Here is a 19,300-nt window from a genome sequence, read left to right on the forward strand (position 1 = left end):
TCGAATGGACGAAAACACTCCAGATCTGAAAGTATTCGACGCAGTACCCGCCGGAGGAAGCAGAGGAAGAAGAAGACCACAAATTCGTTGGAGGGACCAGGTGGAGAAGGACCTGGCTTCGCTTGGAATCTCCAATTGACGGCACCTTGCGAAAACATAATGAAGTTCTGCGCTGAATATGCATGACACTGGTCGAGATCTTCGCCAGATAGTCACCCCCTTCATTTCGATATTCTAAGAGCAGTATACTAACGCTCAGTTTCAAATGAATATTTACAATAAGTTCTGAGATTTGTATTTCATTACGTAAGTTTTGTAGTATGTAAAAGTCCACAGGCGTGTCTCTCAGTTTTAGAAAGTTTCTTCTGAAACATATTTTCGTTGATATTTTCGTTGAAAATCATCTTTTAGCTGTCCATCGTCTTCAGCCCTCTAACGGCCTGTACAAAATTTATACGACCACTTATGTAGAATGGTTACGATGCCTTTTGCATAAAGTCGGATGACTATATTAAATTTGGTTCTGCTATAAACAGCATGTTTATGTTTATCTAATTTGGCAGTGATTTGGTCAATTTTTGTGGGCGTAAAGCCTATAACAGAAATTACAATATATCACAATGAATAAAATTTAATTGTAGATAATATATTTCCAGTCAATCATGTAAGGAAGTATGAAGTTCGGGTAGCATTTTTTAGTTGATATACCCGGTTGTTATAGGTTTATGAAGAGCGTTAGTTGACACAATTTTGACAGCTTGTGACGTCAAATACATTTCAAATACACACCGTTACTTTAGGGTGCGATTTCTAATAGCTTACAGAGTTGCATGGATGGACAATGATTATAATTAGAGTTCGGCATGTTCTTTTAACAGATGCTTCCAGGAAACTCTGTGAAAATATTCCGAAATTTTGAAAGTAAATCGTTTGTGTCACCAACAATAAGGTTAGTTATTTGGTAATCGATATCGAGCATGTGTTGTCTCAAACGTTAGAACAACAAAACCATATTACCATGAGCGCAACGAAAATGGCCAGGGGTTTAAATTTTGTAAATAATTCCATTATACATACAAACATTTGTACACATAATTTTATATAAATGAAGAATATTATGCAAATTGCAGTTAGTTCTAATTTAGTCGTCACTGTAGGTCGCTGATAATTTTGCTAAACCGTGAAATGCCTAACTTGTGGCAGTTTTTGTCGATTTTTTTGGTGTTCAGTAGTGTTTACGGTAAGCATTTCCCTCACTGTAATACTTAATTGTTGCACAGAGGATATAGAGTATATAGGATATAGGATACAAAAATAATAGAGTAAAAACTAGTATAAATAGTGGCTCTAAAAAGCAACATAGCTAACCAAAATCGAAATCGTTGAAAAACTCAAAACGCGATCCCATTCGTTTACTTAAGGGGCTACATGGGTTTCCTGGGGTAAAAAACAAGCTTTTTCCAACAATTTTTTTAATGTAAAAAATGAGATATTTTATCAGAATTTTTTATTGTTACATAGATACGTTATTAGCAAAAAAATTCTGAAATTTTGGGAAAAAATATTTTAAACTCGGCCACTGCGACGCCATATCCGGTGAGCCCTCGGAAAAAAGATGTGCCCGCGTTGGCAGTATAACGCCTTACAGGATCATCTAAAGTGAGAAAATGCGTGTTTTAGTTAAAACCTTAACTTAGAACTTGAACGAAGGAAAACGGAAAATGAAACTTGGTTTTTTAACAGTACTTTTCACAAAAAAATTTAAATTTCAATGAAAATTTTGCGAAATAAATAAAATAATCAAATAGTTGTAATCGAAAAAATCTTTCGGCTAAGTCTGTAAAAATTGTATCTCAAAGACCTGTGTAAAATTTCATGAATATCGGTTAAGTAGCTGTCAAGAAGTCTTGCCAACCGATTTCAAAAGCACAGTTTTCAAAAACACAGTTGTGAGAGAAACGCGTTTAAAGACGTCGCACTTATCCTAGCTAGCTTCGAGCGCACAAGTTCTCAAGACCGTAACTTCGATCGATACTGAATATTAGGGCCTCCGTGTCTCTTGCTGCCGTACGATATCTGAAACTATTTTCCTTTTTTTCTTTAAACCAATGCATATATAATTTTCTGGCCTTCACTGTGATTCAAGTTTCATTAAGACCTATTAATTTTTCCATATATCTTTAAAACTGAAGCCAAACATTGTACAATTAGGATGCCAAGGGATGCGCCGCAACCGACACCTATTATTTTGACGAGTGCTGGATTATTCAGACCTACTAGCGCAGACACTACAATTACGGAGTATGATAATATAACACTGCTTTGTACGGGAAATAACAATGAAGTGCTTGCTCTAAATCAAGCGATAGTCACATTGGTTTGTGAAAATGGCAACTTTCTCCATAATAATAAGACATATGCGTTACAAGGTCTGAAATGTAATTCGGTACCGACCACTCAGCTATGGCAAACAAACACTATTTGCGCTGCAGGCCATGGTGTATTTTATGAAGTGGGAATTAACTACAACAACTGGCATACCATTTTCAAAATTTGCTTCAATCAAGACACACAGCGCACGATTTACTCACGTAATTTGATTAATGGCTATATGCAAAAATGTAAAAAATATTAGTCGTATATACTATCAATTACATACTTATATAATTTTTTCATTTAGATCGAGAGAAGCAAAACTGTCGTCCATCTTTTAGAAGTGGAGGTATGAGAAGTAATCTGAATGATTTACTTGTATATACACAGAAAAATCAACGAGAACGTTTCACAGCGCTTTTTGGTGCCAACCAAAACTTCATCGATGAGACCAGTTACCTTGCACGCGGTCATATCGCACCATTTGCGGATTTCATATTTTGTTACGAACAGTATGCCACTTTCAATTACGCGAACGTTGCTCCCAAGTGGCAAGCTGTGAATGCCGGGAATTGGGTACGCGTGGAAAACGCTGTGCGCAAGATCGCCTCTTCGAAGCAATCCGATTTATTGGTATTTACCGGTACTTTAGGCGTATTAGAACTGCGAAATCCACTGACTTCTCGGAATACTAGCATATATTTGGGTGAAAATCAAAAGATTGCTGTGCCAAAATGGTTCTATAAGGTGGTGATGCATCCTACTTTCGCGATTGATATCGTCTTTGTCACGCTGAATAATCCGTTTGACGATGAAAAAGGAGTGTTTTGTAACAATATTTGTAACCAAATTTGTAAAGAGCATAGCTTCGACTGTACTAAATTTAAAGATACTAAGAAAGGTTATACGTTTTGTTGTGAGTTGAAGGACTTTTGGGCCACTGCTATAGGTTTTGGAACCCCTTATTACAAACTACCATTTGGCTGGAGTTATAAGAACTAACTTTTGTTATATAAGTATGTATTTGTATTATATATGACTATAAGTATGATAGAAATAAATGTTTGAAATTGATTCTTGATTCTTAATGTATATCCTTTTTATATGTTTAACCTATGGCAAGGGTAATAAGGCAAGCAGCTTTTTCATTTTATTTCCAATATTGAACAGATTATAATAGGTGCTTCACCAAAGTGGACGAAATTTGGCCATTGACGCACCTCAAAATATAATTAATCAGAAATAACTAAGCTATAAAAATCAAATTTCGCACGAGGGTTACTGTAGTCCAAATAATTTTCTCATTTGTTCACACTGAATGAAAGATGTCTACACGAAGGTTGGCATGGATTATTGTCTTAAGCAATTGTGCAATTTCCGAAAATTTTTTCAGGTCGAATCACGCAGCATATATTTGCCACAAAAAAAATTCTTGTAAGGAATCTTGCCAACAGGTGCTACTTCGGACTGAGTAGGCAATTGAAAAGTAAAGTCCTCTCTCGACGAACAAAGACCAAACTCTTTAAGTCGCTCATAATTCCCGTGCTATATGGTGCAGAGGCTTGGACGATGACATCAACTGATGAGTCGACGTTGGGAGTTTTCGAGAGAAAAGTTCTGCGAAAGATTTATGGTCCTTTGCGCATGCCACGGCGAATATCGCAATCGATGGAACGATGAGCTGTACGAGATATACGACGACATTGACATAGTTCAGCCAATTAAGAGACAGCGGCTGTTGTTTGTGTAACCTCCTTTGCTATCGAACGGCTGGGAGAAGTCCTTCCTGACGAAGCTTTTGATGTTGCTCAAAAACGGCTTATATAGCCGTATTTTGCGGGGCTACCAAGTTCAGACATAGCGGCATGGAGGTTCCTTTTCGTGCCGTCAAAGGCGGCCTTAAAATGGACGAAGAGCTGATGTGTTTCGATCTTCCTTTCACGGGTCTTTTGAAAGATTTGATGCATTGTGAAAATCTGGTCGATTGTAGATTTTCCAGGTTCTTCGGCGCCGTGTTTGAATAGCTTGCCCGTGGATCTATTGGCCCCCTGCGCTTTGTTGTTCTGCTACTCAAGCTTTTTCATGGTCGAACAATGGAACGTCTACTCCATTGTCATCGATTAGGAAATCAGGTTCACTATCTCCTGGCGGTATAATTTCACTGCTATTCAGCAGGCTAGAGAAGTTTTCCATCCATAATTTTAGCATGCTCTTGGCATCAGTCATTAAATCTCCTCGCGGGTTCTACAAGAGTATGATCCGGTCTTGAAACCTTCTATTAGTCAACGCATCTTTTTGTAGAATTTTCGAGCATTACCCCTGTCTGCCAGCTTGTCAAGCTCTTCGTACTTACGCATTTCGGCCTCTCTCCTTTTTTGTCGGTATCTATCCCATCCCGCACGTGTTGTGGTCGATCGTAACGTTGCGAGGTAGGCAGCCTGTTTTCTATCCGCTGCGACACGGCACTCCTCGTCGTACCAGCTGTTCTTAATTGCAGACACGTATAAAATGTTTTGTTGCAGCCGCAACCCTTCTTTACTTATTTTACTTAAAGTTACTCACATAAGGAATCGCAAACTTTGGCCAACGTCCGGCTAGCTAAATTTTTCCTCGCAATATGGTTCGGCATTCATTTTTATTTCGATATTCTTAGAACGTTTGCAATTGCACTCTATTAACTATCACAAATCAGTATTTAAAATTTGAAATACGTTCAGAGATTTATATTTCATCAAGTAATTTTTGTTGTATGTAAATAGGCCACTGGCGTCGTCGTTCAGTTTTAGAAAACAATGATGCTACAGTCCTGTTACATAAAGTAAAACGAGTAGCAATGGAAATCATTCTATTGTCGTAAAAAGTAATGGGGGTTTCTTGATATTTTTGTTGACAAAATCGTCTTTCGGAGGTCCAACGTCTTCAGCGCTCTCGTGCCTATACAAAATTTATGCAACCACTTATAGAGGCTACTCTGCCTGGTAACTCTTTCAAATCTTTTTTTGCTATAAACAGCATTTTTCACTATATTCTCTCATTTCAATATAATTGATTATTTGTTATAATATATATTTTGATCTCTACTGAACATTGCATCATTTTACAAATAATAATTCAATAACCTACCCCTCCGATATCGACAATAGTTCGCTCAATATTTGCAATATGTAGACCTATCCCCTTTAACAGGAATTACAATATATGATAATGCATTAAATTTAATTGTAGATAATATATTTCCAGTGAATCACGTAAGGAAGTATGAAGTTCGGGTAGCATTTTTTAGTTGATATACCCGGTTGTTATAGGTTTACGAAGAGTGTTAGTTGACACAATTTTGACAGCTTGTGATGTCATATACATTTCAAATATACACCATTACTTATGGTGCGATTTCTAATAGCTTACAGAGTTGCATGGATGGACGACGATTATAATTAGAGTTCGGCATGTTCTTTTAACAGATGCTTCGAGGAAACTCTGTAAAAATTATGCACCAAGTTTTGAAAGCGAATTATTTGTGGCATCAACAATGAGATTAGTTATTTGGCATAATGATCATTGATATCGAGCATCAGGTTGTCTCAAACGTTAGAACAACAAAACCATTTTACCATGAGTGCAGCAAAGATGTCCAGGGGTTCAAAACTTGTGAAAAATTCCATTATACATACACACATCTGTACAATATATTTATATAAATGAAAATATTTGTGCAAACTGCAGTTAGTTCTTCTTTAGTCGTCATTGAGGGTCGCTGAGAATGTGGAAGTTTTTGTCGATTTTTTTGGTGTTCAGTGGTGTTTACGGTAAACAGTTCACTCACTGTAATACTTAACTATTACACAGAGGATATAGAGTATATAGGATATTGGATATAAAACTAATAGAGTATAAACTAGCATAAATAGTGGCTATAAAGTATGACATCTCTGACCAAAAGTGGTCGAGAACGTTGAAAACTTCAAAACCCGATCCCATTTATATACTTAAGGGGTTACATGGGTTTCCTCGAATAAAAAAAGGCTTTTTCAACAATTTTGTTTATGTAAAAGAAGAAATGTTTTATTGTTACATAAATATATTATTAACAAAGAAGTGCTGAATTTTTGGAAAAAATATTTTAAACTCGGCCATTGCGACGTCATTTCCGGTGACCCCTCGGAAAAACGATGCGCCCGCGTTGGCAGTTTTAGGACTTACAGGATCATCTAAAGTGAAAAAATATGTGTTCTAGTTAAATCCTTAAATTAGAATTTGAACGAAGGAAAAAGGAAACTGAAAATTGGATTTTTGGCAGTAATTTTTACAAAAAAATTAAAATTTCGCTGAAAATTTTGCGAATTTTTTTTTCAAATAGTTGTAATCGAAAAAATCTTTCGGCTAAGTCTTTATAAATTGTATCTCAAAGACATGTGTAAAATTTCATGAAGATCGGTTAAGTAGCTGTCAAGAAGTCTTGCCAACCGATTTTAAAAGCACATATTTCAAAAGCACAGTTTTCAAAAATACAGTTTCGAGAAAAACTCGTTTAAAGACGTCGCACTTATCTTAGCTAGCTTCGAGCGCACAAATTCTCAAGACCGTAACTTCGATCGATACTGAATATTAGGGCCTCCGTGTCTCTTGCTGCCGTACGATATCTGAAAATATTTTCCTTTTTTCCTTTAAGCCAATAGATATATAATTTTCTGGACTTCACAGTGATTCAAGTTTCATTAAGATTTATAAATTTTTCCATATATCTTTAAAAATTGAAGCCAACGATTGCACAATTAGGTTGCCGGAGGATGTGCAGCAGAAGACACCTATTATTTTGACGAATACTGGATTATTCAGACCTACTAGCACAAACACTACAATTGAGGAGAATGGCAAAATAACACTGCTTTGTACTGGAAGGAACAATAAAGTGCTTGCTCTAAATCAAAACATGGTAACATTGGTGTGTAGAAATGGTAATTTTCGCTATATGGGACGGAAACATGCGTTACAAGATATGAAATGTGATTCGGTACCAACCTCTCAGCTATGGCAAAGAGGCACTACTCGTATTTGCGCTGCAGGCAAAGGTGTATTTTATGAAGTGGGATTTAGCTTAGGCGGCAACAGGCACATCATTTTAAAAATTTGCTTCAATCAAGACAAACAGCGCACGATCTACTCACGTAATTTGATTAATGGCTTTGTCCGAAATGGTAAAAACTATTATTTGTATATTTGATATTTTCAATTGCTTATATTTAATTTTTACATTTAGATCGAGCTAAGACAGAATGCCGCCCATCTTTTTTTAAAAGTGAAGGTGTGGAAGGTAATCTGAATGATTTATATAAAAAGTCAACTCAACAAACACGCTTCAAAGCGCTTTTTGGTGCCAACCAAAACTTCATCGGTGAGACCAGTTTCCTTGCACGCGGTCATATCGCACCAGTTGCCGATTTCATTTTTTGTTACGAACAGTATGCCACTTTCTATTATGCGAACGCTGCTCCAGAGTGGCAAGTCGTGAATGCCGGTAATTGGAAACGCGTGGAGAACGCTGTGCGCAAGATCGCCTTTTCGCAGCGATCCGATTTATTGGTATTCACCGGTACTTTAGGCGTATTAGAGTTGCGAAATCCACTGACTTCTCTCAAAACAAGCATATATTTGGGTGAAAATCAAAAGATTGCTGTGCCAAAATGGTTCTATAAGGTGGTGATGCATCCTAGGTTTGCCATTGATATCGTCTTTATCACGCTGAATAATCCATTTGACGATGAAAAAGAAGAGTTTTGTAATAATATTTGTAGCCAAATTTGTAATGAGCATAAGTTGGAGTGTTCCGAATTTACGGATACTAACAAAGGTTATACATTTTGTTGTGAGTTAAAGGATTTTTGGGCCAATGCTATGGGTGTTGGAACTCCTTATTACGAACTACCAGTTGGCTGGAGTTATAAGAACTAACTGTTATTATATATGTGTGTATTAATATTGTATATGACTAATTCTATAATTAAAATAAATGTTGAATATTATTTCTAGATTCCTATTGTATATATGTATGTTTACATCTTATTAAAATTAACACATCTTATTAAACATAGTCGAAAAAGTTTTTTCATATTTTGACAATAGATGTCGTTGCAATCGTATATCTTCAGTGCTAATGCTACCCGATGTTAATACTTCCTTACCTAGTGTACTGGAAATGTGATATCTATATTTATTAGGGTAGATCAAAAAAAATAAATTTTTCGTTTGGTACTCTGAAAAGTAGGTTCCTAGACACCTCTAAAAAAGCCTCTCCCAAAACCTATGAGTTTCATCAATTGTAATGATTTTTTTCATTGAGTTATAAAACTCATAAGAAATAAAAAATTTTCCCAAAAATAATCAACTTCAACCGTTAATATCTTTTAAACGGTTGAGTTTACGAAAAAATCGTATGAGACCTGCTTTGTAGAGCATTCAATTTCCTACAAAATCTAAGGAACAAGATATTTTTTCAAGTAGTTGGAAGCGAGATATAAATTTTTCTTTCTAATAATAAGAAAAAAGAGAAAACTGTAAGAAGGAGCATCTTCCCGTTACAATAAAGAACTCATGCTTGGGGAGGCTTTCTTAGAGGTGTCTAGGAACCTATTTTTCAGAGTACCAAACGAAAAAAAAAATATTTTTTTTTTGATCCACCCTAACATTTATAAATATTTATATTTTCATATAGAATATAATGAAATATATGTGAAAACTTGATGTAAAGTTTACGCCCCCTTATTAGAACACTAAATAGATATACATACAAGATGTACAGACATATGTGTCTTGTAAAACTGAAATAGAAACAGATGTATTTATAAAATTTTTGCTATGACAAAAAATAAGAAAAAAAAATCCAAGATGAATAATGAACGCGAGGATTGCAGAACTGGTGAAGTCTATATTATTAAGTGCGAATAGAGAGAACATTTCAACATTCAACCACTTTTAGTTCTCATGACCCTCCTTGTTGAATGAACAAATGTTGTGGCATTTTGTCACCTAGGAATAATAAAGGGGTTACGTGGGTTTACGTGTTTCAAAATATCGAATTTTTTTATTGTCTTATTGAAAACCACAACATCTCTAGAATATTGTGCTAAATTTTAAAGTTGATCCGAGTAATAGTTTCGGAGATACAATTTGAGAACTTGAGCGCTCATGGCTTGATAGGTTAAGTGCGTCGTCTTTAAACGTATTTTGCTCGAAACTGTGTTTTTGAAGTCGGTTGGCAAGATTTCTCGAGAGCTACTAAAACGATCTTTATGAAGTTTTACAGAGGTCTTTGAGGTTCAATTTTTAAAGACTTGGACGAAGCTGTTTTTTTTCGATTACAACTATTTGAAAATAAAAATTTCGCGAAATTTTCATTTTTTTGTAAAAATGTCTGACCAAAAATTTAATTTTCAGTTTTTTTTTCTTCCCACGTTAAAGTTCTAAGTTAAGGTTTTAACTTAAACACGTATTTTTTCACTTTTTATCCGAGGGATCACCTAAAATGTTATCGCGAAGGCCAAGTTTAAAAATATTATTTTAATAAATTTTAGAATTTCTTTGTTAATAGTGTATATAAAATTCAAACAGAGCGCCGAAACCTTAATATTACGTCTAAGGGGGCTAAACCAAATTTTGAACCGATTGAACCGAATAGTAGTACGAGTATAGGTGCGAGTCCATTTTATATCTAGGAAAATAAGTTCATTTAATTTTGTTAATGTATCGAACATATTAGCAACTTTTTTTTTTGGTCATAAGAAGAGGTATGCCTTGCTCCCGAATCGCTTTTCCATTACTTCAGGGCAATATTTCCAAGATGGACCAATTGCAGGCCAGGGTATGTCTACGATTTTATAGTCAGCTTCAAACTTCTGCGTCCATGTATCTTTTTAATAGTGGCAATTTACTGCCAGTTTTCGTCGCTGGACATAATTTTTCGTACTAAATTTTCTGGATTGCGCTCTCCAACCTCGAATGTTCTCCGTGTTTCTCTCCATCGTCGGCACTTTAAAAAGATATGGTTTGCGTCGTCTAGTGGTTCGACTTCGTAAACATTTGGAGAAAAACTCTGCTTTTCTCTGTGTTAAAGAGTAGTTCGCTTCGCCGTGCTCTTTCCTGTGCCATATCTTCCATTCATTTTCCTTTACGCTCCCTTATCCGCCGATCGTGCAGAGTTCAAGTGCTTCAAGTGATTCCTTGCCTCTTGTCTTGTGTATACGCGTATGTGTATTTCTATTCCGTTCTTCTTCTATATTTCTGAAATAAACAGAGTTGTCTTTTCGTCTCTCTTTGCGGGTAGATCTATTGGTTTGACGCCACTTATCACCAGGTCTGTGGATTCGGATACAATGTGACTCTTTTGGGCTTCTGATCTCTGTAACTTGACAAACACTTTCCGTCTATGCTTCACGTCTAATATATCGTATCGTATACCCATGAGTTGTTTTCTTCTACAGTCAAGCAGACCTGGGGATCTGCGGTATTTACCATAGGTATTTATACAGGGCGACAATATTGACGGACTTTTCAGCAGTATACTGAATTTGAGCCCAGTCCGCCAGTTTGTTATTCATACTTATATCCAGGTATTGTAGGGTTTTTGTCGTTTGGACAGTTTCTGAATGAACTTGCATGTTTGCCTCCAGATGTGTTTCCTAGTAAGTAAGTAAGCTCAGTTTTTTCTGCGGCTAGGCTAAGGTCATGTGAGTCCAACCAATTTTGTGCTCGCAGCATGACTTGTAACAGTTTGCGTCCGGCTATGTCGCTATTTCATGCGGTTAGAACGGCGCCGATGTCATCCTCTTAGCTAACGAGGTAGTAACCGTCTGGAAATTCAACGTATAAAATGTCATCAGAGTTAGTATTCCATAAATTTGGACCAAGTATAGATCCCTGCTCTGCTCTTTAATGGATTTTCTTCATTTGTGGGGCGTCACTTATATCATATAGACGTTCGATGTCTTTAAGTTAGCTTCATATTAATTTCATCAAAAGTGGGGCCAGCCTTTTGAACTGGCTTTCTATTATAATTGAAATACATGAGAATTTCTGACAAAACCTAGATAATTCTCATGAAGGGACACCTATATTTACACTATTAGCACTGAACAGAGAAAACCTCGCGCACTTCCAAAACAGTTGCCTCACCCTAAAACATCGAAAAAGTCCACAAAATCCGAGATTGGCAGATTTTAATTCCATTTGGAGACGGCATAAGATATTGCATCATAAAGAAGAGAAGTGCCGAGCAATAAACTTCACTTGCAATTTCATATCACGTGAGATTAAAATGTTAAACGAAAAGCTGAGCAAATGAACATAAAAAGAACACGGCTCGAGTAAGTGTGAAAACGTGAACCAGAATCTCTCTAACGCTCGAAAGTTGTAAAGGTTTTTTACACCTACTAATTTCATTGCTTCACTTGTTTGAATAAACGTCTATGTAATAATACATTAGGGTGTTCCCAAAAAGAATGATGCCCAACGTCACTCTAACATTATTTCTTGTTGGGAAAAACCATTAAGATCTCCTGTGCAGAATATCTGGATTAATTCATTTTTTATAATGCCTATATCTACTCGATTTGATAGTACGTGCTATGAATTTTCCTAATACTGGATCCAAGCCCCATTTTGAAACTATATCTATAATATAGAGAATATAAAATATTATATATATCTATCAATATTTATCATGCCTTCCATAGCACCTAAAGCAAATTCGGAGGAAATATTCATAATCCATTGCCGGAATGGACTAACCAAGTACCAGAATTACACTCGATGGAAGAGAAAAAACGGAAAACAATAAATTGGTTTTTGCATGGATCTATTTAATCAATATAACCTTCGAGCAAGTGATTTATAGAAAATTTCATGAATGAGGCACATAGGAAACCGCTCATCTCTGAGCTAATTCCTCAATGACAATTTTGGTAAGCTTTCGGCACGCCCTGCTATTCGCGCGAAAGTTCAATTAAAGTTCGTAGGTGGCTTAATACGATATCGCAACTTTTATGGCGGCTAATAAAACCACACATTAGTGCCTTAATAAATGCAAACAAAAAACAAGTAACGACATAGGAAAAATTAAATAATCGCAGAGCAATAAAATATAATCACCGGATTTTACTGCTCTGTTTTTTCGGTCGATATGTACATACATGAGAGTATGATACAAGAGTAACTCGTGCGAAAATCTTCCAGTTTTGATAACTGAATTCGTATGTTTCGGCTAGGTATATCTATACAAGTACTGTAAATTGTGTTCTGAAATCTTTTCTCTCCAAAATGGTTTCTGTCAATTTTAGCTCGATTTTCTACAGTCGCTTTTATACGTGAATTTCAAAATATTCAGAAATATATACATATATTGCAGAAAGAATAGACCTTGTTCAAAATTTTAAAATTCTTCATTTATTGTTCAAAATCTATGCTGTACCATTCAAAGTAATCCCTCTTGGCCTCAATACACTTGTGCCAAAGTTGTGTCCAATCCTCGGAACAGTTGTTAAAGTAATTTTTCGAAATAACTTTCAATGCGCGTTGCTATTCATGTTCAATGTCTTCAATTGACTCAAAACGGTTTAACCGGAACGGTCGTTTGAGTTTGCTGAATAGACAGAAGTCAGGCGAATACATCTGTTGTAGCACGATACTGGCTGAAAGTTTGCCGAAAAACTCACGAAAAATCAAAGCAGTATGCGACGGTGCATTATCGTGGAGCAAAAACCAAGAGTTGTCGGCCCCTAATTCTGACCTCTTTTCACGAATAAACTCGCGTAAACGAGGCATAGCACTCAAATGGTATTCCTCCAGTTTGGCCGGTCGGATAGATATCGGACTTGCTTTGACGAGGTTTTTTCTGTTTCGGTTCACAATACTCGTCCGATTGATCGTCTGTTTCCGGGTCGTAAACAGAGATCCAATACTCATCACCAGTAATAATACGTTTCACGACATCCTGTTAGTCGGAAAGCATGCTGTTTTTCGAAAAAAAATTATTTTGGGACAATACGTGCTTTCCATTTGCGTTTTTGTTGTATATGCGTATGCGTTTTTTATGTTTTCTTATTCAAAGTATACATTTCATTATCATTCAAAGTGGTTTTCACTGATACTTTCGATATTCCAACGATGATAGTAAGATTTCTGACTCTTAATCGTCGATTCTCAATCAGAATTTCCTTTATTTTATTGATGTGTTCATAATCAGTTAAGTTGATGACCGTCCTGGACGTAATTCGTCATCAAAGCGTTCTCGACCCTCTATGAATGATTTTGTCCCAATCAAAACGCCTTGAGCGCGACAAAAAATTATTGCCGAAGACCTTTTCCAACATCTGAACGTTTGGCATCAGAAAATTGATTCCGCCTACAAAATTTTATGAAACTTCTTTATGTGAAATTATTCAAACTCATCGCAAAAGTCGTCGAATGCACTTTATGTGCTGATTATTTTGGTGTGTCATATGGCATAAATAAGGTGGCTTCTTGTCCGACCTGCTGAACCGCTTATCACATATGAGATCTATACTGGTGTACCAAAAAGTTGCGAATCATGTGGTTCTAATCCAAGTTCAGTCTTTAATAATTTAACAGTAAAAATTTAAATATAAAATTGCCACTATTTTGAACCTCGTTCCGGTATGTGCTCAGGATTTATAATGTTCACAAAACTAACATAACATAAACATCAAACATATTTCCATTGACAGTTAGTTTGACAGCCATCCCTCTAGGAAAATCTAAACCTCCACAAGAGTATACTTTGACAGTTGGTTTGACAGCTACCGCTCACATGTGTTTTCTTTAGTAGTTGATTTACATCTATCCCTCTAGGAAATTCATATGTGTCTATTATTTTGACAGTTGGTTTGACAACTATACTTCTTGAAAATTCTAAACCTCTGCTTACTTAATTTTGTTTGCAATTTTCAAACTTTATGTGTTTAGTTTTGCTATTGGTTTAAAAGCTATCCTTCTAGAAATCCTAAACCTGCACAAATGGTTACTTGTTGGTTTGACAGAAGTTTGAAATCTTCACACGTGCTTACTTTGACTGTTGATTTGACAGCTATAACTCTAAATTTTAAACATTCGGATGAGTTTTTTAACTGTTGTTTGACCGCTATTCTTTTGAGAAATTCTGTACCTCCACTTGGATGTTTTTCTTGACAGTTGGTTTGTCAGCCATCGCTCTGAGAAATCTTAATGTACATGAGTTTTTTTTAGAGGTATCCTTCTAGGAAATTCCAAACCTTCACATTATTATTTATTTTGACAGCTGTTAAGCAAAGATACCCCTCTGAAAAATCTTATATGTAACGGAAAAAAGACACATAAAAGTATGAAAATATCATAATTTGGCGTTCATGTCTCTATTCGGTGATAGCTAAGTATTTTTGGTATCAACAGAATTAATTTGCTTATTTACAGTTAGAAAACGTGTTAAACGCTCTGTAAATATCCATTGACGCATTCTAGCAGACTCATTTAATAACGAGACTTATGAACCAGACTACATATACTCTATGTATTTATAAGTCTATGTTCAGTTTCACACAAGCAATTAAGTAGTGCAATTGCACAAATAAATGAATTATATTGCAGTGTTATAGAGATAAAATCGCATGCGTTAATTGTCTATATAACAGGCAATTATTCAATTAAAGTAATCAGCTATTGCTGTTCTTTTCCCACTTTGTGTTTCAATATGTTTCATATACATATACATATATACATATGTATGTACCTATCTATAATAAGTGTCTACAAAGATATGTGAGTGTGCCGACCGTTGGAAAATTTGTTTCATGATGTCAAATAACGGTTTTTATTACACTAAATTTCATCTAACGTCTGCGTACGATAAGGCAGCTGGAAATCTGAGTGTTTGACGTCTCAAGGTCATGTTTGCAGGTTCTAGGCTGCTAACTCAGCAATAGAACTATTTAGTAAAGGATCATAAATTTAAGCTCCGAAATCTTATAGACTTCTGAGGCGACAACAATCATTAGGTATCATGTTTGTATGAAGCTTACTCTGCAATTATAACTTCAAAATTTTATGAAGAGTAAAATAACATATTTTTACTAAAATTGAGCTCCTTAAAAATCCAATTGTTTTTGCATATTGATGAAATATGTAACATTAGAAGGTAAAGGTGTTTGTCTGGAGGTTTGGGGATCAGTCATATCGATTGTTATGTTTTGTTCGAATAAATGAAACTCAGTACTTTCAACTTCATTGAACCAGAGGCCATTAGAAGAAAGACAGCAGAGATAAAGAGTTGGAGTCTGAGGTATGTGAAGATTGTTGGTCCCATCAGTATTTGTTGGGCTTTACGAACTACAGGAACTATGGCATTGCTGCATATAGCACCGAGAATATATGTTCAAGGCTACGAAGGCTACCCTCTGGACTCTGGACAATTTCATTCCAAAATACTTGGATTACCAGGTCGCCGAGCCTAGCCCTGGCAGTCGTTTTCTGCACACGTACCTTGGAAGCAAGAAGGGAGGAAAGAACTCGATGTAGGAGCGGGCGGTGAAATTTTTTATGAATGGATTAAAGCTTGCGGCGAGAGATGTTGGATTAATACACTGTCGCGAACTTGCCATAAGCTCCAGTTATAGGTTTCCTGACCAAACCTTTTCTTCAAAGAGGAGCTGGTTGCCTTAAAGGTCATAGTCTACTGCTCCGAAGCGCAGCCTCTTTCAGAGTGGTAACTATCCATTCTGATGGTATGGTAGCAATATTCGCCTTGAGTTCATTGACTGTGCGCTCAAAACTAGTGAAAGGATATGTAGACTCTTTATCTCTAGCATCGAGTTATTTTATGATTAGACTGGTTAGAGTGCCTGGCTACAGCGGTATTGCAGAAAACTGTAAGGCTGATGAACTTGCTAAGACAGGTACTTTAGTCTCAATAATGGCGGAATGAAAACTGGTAGAAGATTCGCTGGCTTCTTGCGGTTCACTACTGAACAGTTGCGCCTCAGACCAGCTCAGCAAGCTTTGATAAACTACCAGTAGTTGTACAGTCTCAAAATCCTGTGAATAGAAATATGAACTATTAGGTGTTCCGTTGCCTTCTTGCAGTTTACTATTTGTATTGTACCGTTGGGCCTCAGATCAGCTCAGTAAGCTTTGATCAACTACAAGCAGATGTGAAGTCTGAAAATCCTTCTGGCTAAGGGTAAATGGTAAGAGATCTAAGGATCTCGTCACTCTCTGCAAGGTCCACCTTTCAGTTATAACTCGACACAGTTCGATCAGGAATCATGAAGTGAGATTGAACTTCACACCGGATGCCAGCAGTATCAGCTGTTTTTAAGAAGATTATATAGACTTACCTCAATACTTCCTCCTCAAATGGTCGCGTTTTTGCCCAATCAAGAAACAAGACCCTTAGATCTCATAATTTTAGACAACAAGGTGAAATAGCAGAGTAGAAATAAACCACCCAAGCAAATTTGTGATAGGTTCTGGGTGTTTTTGCCGATAAATTGCTGATAGCCAACTATAGAAGTTTTTCGTATGCCTTAAGAAAGTACGTCCATAACAGTCTAAGTGAGAACCGTCGCTTTTATAAGAGAGCAGTTATCTAACTTAATCTAACCTAACCAAATGTAACCTAATGTATTTATGTAATATATAGAATTTTTCCAAAACGTCAAATTTTAACCGTTAATAAACAGTTTTGAGTCCATTCATATTTGGAGAGGCTTTCTTAGAGGTGTCTAGGAACCTATTTTTGCGAGTAACAATTGAAAAAAAAAATAAAATTTGTTTTTGAATCACCCTAATATATATAGAATGTAATTATGCTCCATCAGGACAACGTTAGGCTACACACGCATCGATAGTGACACGCCGGAACCGAAAGATTGGTAGGAAGGTTCTTAAGTGTACACTTTATAGTCCGAATTTAGTATTAAGTGGTTTGTTTAACTAGATCTTATATGTGAAAGCAGCAATTAAGTTAATTTAGTAAGAGAATAAAAATAAAGGTAGTTTCCAGTTAGGCCCAGAGAGTTCCCTTTCGTTTATATAAACGAAACGGAGTCGTATATTTATATGATCAACTAAAGTCAGTTATAGATTGTTTTCAACGACAACAATTATGCTAACAATTAGATTGTTCTAGTAAATAAAATTGTATTTTTATAGAGGAAACGTTTGAGTACAAATGTTATGTGTTGTTTTAAAAATAACTGTAAAAGCTTTCATAACCGTCAACTTATTTCTTTTTAAGAGCTGTTTACAAATTGTGCAAACAGCAATATTGTCAATAAACCCAATCAATTAAATATACAATCTAGATCGCCAGCTGATAAAAATATTATATAAGCAAAGTTGCGCCTACAAAATCACATTTGAGACGCAACACGTTTTTAACATACAATCTGGTGACTGCCATAAATTTCCAACAACTACAAATAGCAATTGGTTACTATTATTAGCTATTTTTGAGGCATATTTATTTAACGTTTCAATCAATGGCGAAAAACAAATGGAGTACTTAGCAAATATGGAAATTAAACAGATTGCAGAGGTGAAAAGGCGGTCACGAGAGGCAATAAATATAAATACGAGCACATATAGTGCAGGCAGCACGTGATCGAGCGAATACAGTTAGCAACAAGTTGTTGTTTAATTCGTCAAAAAGTGAAAAAAGAAGAAAAAATTTGTTTCACTTGCAGCGAAGCTGTAATACCCTTCACAAATAAAAAGTTTCTGTACAAGAACTTGACTTTTTTCGGTGGCTTTGTATGGCAGCTATATGCTATAGTCGTTCGATCTGAATAATTTCTTGAAAAATTGATCGGTTATTTTGCGAAGTAATCCTTGCCAAATTTTATTAAGATATCTTGTCAAATGAGAAAGTTTTCCCTACAATTGCTTGATTCTGATCGTTCAGTTTGTATGGCAGATATACGTAATAGAGATCCGATTTCAACAGTTTCTTGGGAAATTATACCACTGTCTTGCATAATAATCTGTGCCAAATTTCGTGAAGATATCTCGTCAAATGAGAAAGCTTTCCCTACAATTGCTTAATTCTGATCGTTCAGTTTGTATGGCAGCTATATGCTATAGTCGTTCGATCTGAAAAATTTCTTGTTAGGTTATACCGTTGCTTTGGGCAGTAATATGTGTCAAATTTCGTGAAGATATCTCGTCAAATAAAAAAGTTTCCCATACAAGGGCTCCATTTCGATCTTTCAGTTTCTATGGCAGCTACATGTAATAGCGATCCGATCTCAGCAATTTCTTAGGAGATTATACCGTTGTTTTGAATAATAATCTGTGCTGAATTTTTTGAAGATAGCTCGTCAAATGAGTAAGTTTTCCATACAACCACTAGATTCTGATCCTTTAGTTTGTATGACAGCTACATGCTGTAGTCGTCCGATCTGAACAATTTTTTGAGAGGTTATACCCCTGCTTTGAACAATAATCCGTGTTAAATTTCTTGAAGATATCTCGGCAAATGAGAAAGTTTTTCATACATGGCAGCTACATGCTATAGTGGTCCGATCTAAACAATTTTTTTTGAATGTTGTACGGTTGCTTTGGGCAGTAATTCGTGCCAAATTTTGTAAAGAAATCTTTTCAAATAAAAGTGCTTCCCATGCAATTGATTCCGATCGTTCAGTTTGTATAGCAGCTATGCGCAATAGTAGAAACTACACCCAGAAACATGAAGGGTTGCCATAGAAAATATAAAAATATGTATGTGTATGAGTTATTTATAACCTTTAAATCGATTGGTGCCATATTCTAGTACAACACACATACTTTTGCATTACTATAATAGCGATTACAGAAAATCGAAAGTCTGCTTTCATATACAAATGTCCATTCAATCAATTCGTTCCACGAGCGGACAGATTGATACGTA

The 19,300-nt window shown here is 35.9% G+C and overlaps 1 protein-coding gene across 3 annotated transcripts; it reads left to right on the forward strand.

Annotated features, from left to right (window-relative positions):
- The first annotated feature begins 1,152 nt into the window (after window positions 1-1,152).
- On the forward strand, window positions 1,153-8,401 carry LOC126756153 (uncharacterized). Of its 3 annotated transcripts, none has more exons than XM_050469006.1 (3): window positions 1,153-1,240; window positions 7,131-7,568; window positions 7,631-8,401. In XM_050469006.1, exons 1-3 carry the CDS (start codon window positions 1,186-1,188, stop codon window positions 8,320-8,322), a joined length of 1,185 nt encoding a protein of 394 aa, XP_050324963.1. In that variant the 5' UTR covers window positions 1,153-1,185; the 3' UTR covers window positions 8,323-8,401. The 3 variants fall into 3 exon arrangements, with proteins under 3 accessions (XP_050324963.1, XP_050324964.1, XP_050324965.1); XM_050469007.1 differs by lacking the exons at window positions 7,131-7,568; window positions 7,631-8,401 and adding exons at window positions 2,193-2,621; window positions 2,681-3,465; XM_050469008.1 differs by lacking the exon at window positions 1,153-1,240 and adding an exon at window positions 6,106-6,179.
- The last annotated feature ends 10,899 nt before the right edge of the window (window positions 8,402-19,300 follow it).

This window comes from Bactrocera neohumeralis, chromosome 4 (genome assembly GCF_024586455.1).
Source record: "Bactrocera neohumeralis isolate Rockhampton chromosome 4, APGP_CSIRO_Bneo_wtdbg2-racon-allhic-juicebox.fasta_v2, whole genome shotgun sequence".
Taxonomy (NCBI): domain Eukaryota; kingdom Metazoa; phylum Arthropoda; class Insecta; order Diptera; family Tephritidae; genus Bactrocera; species Bactrocera neohumeralis.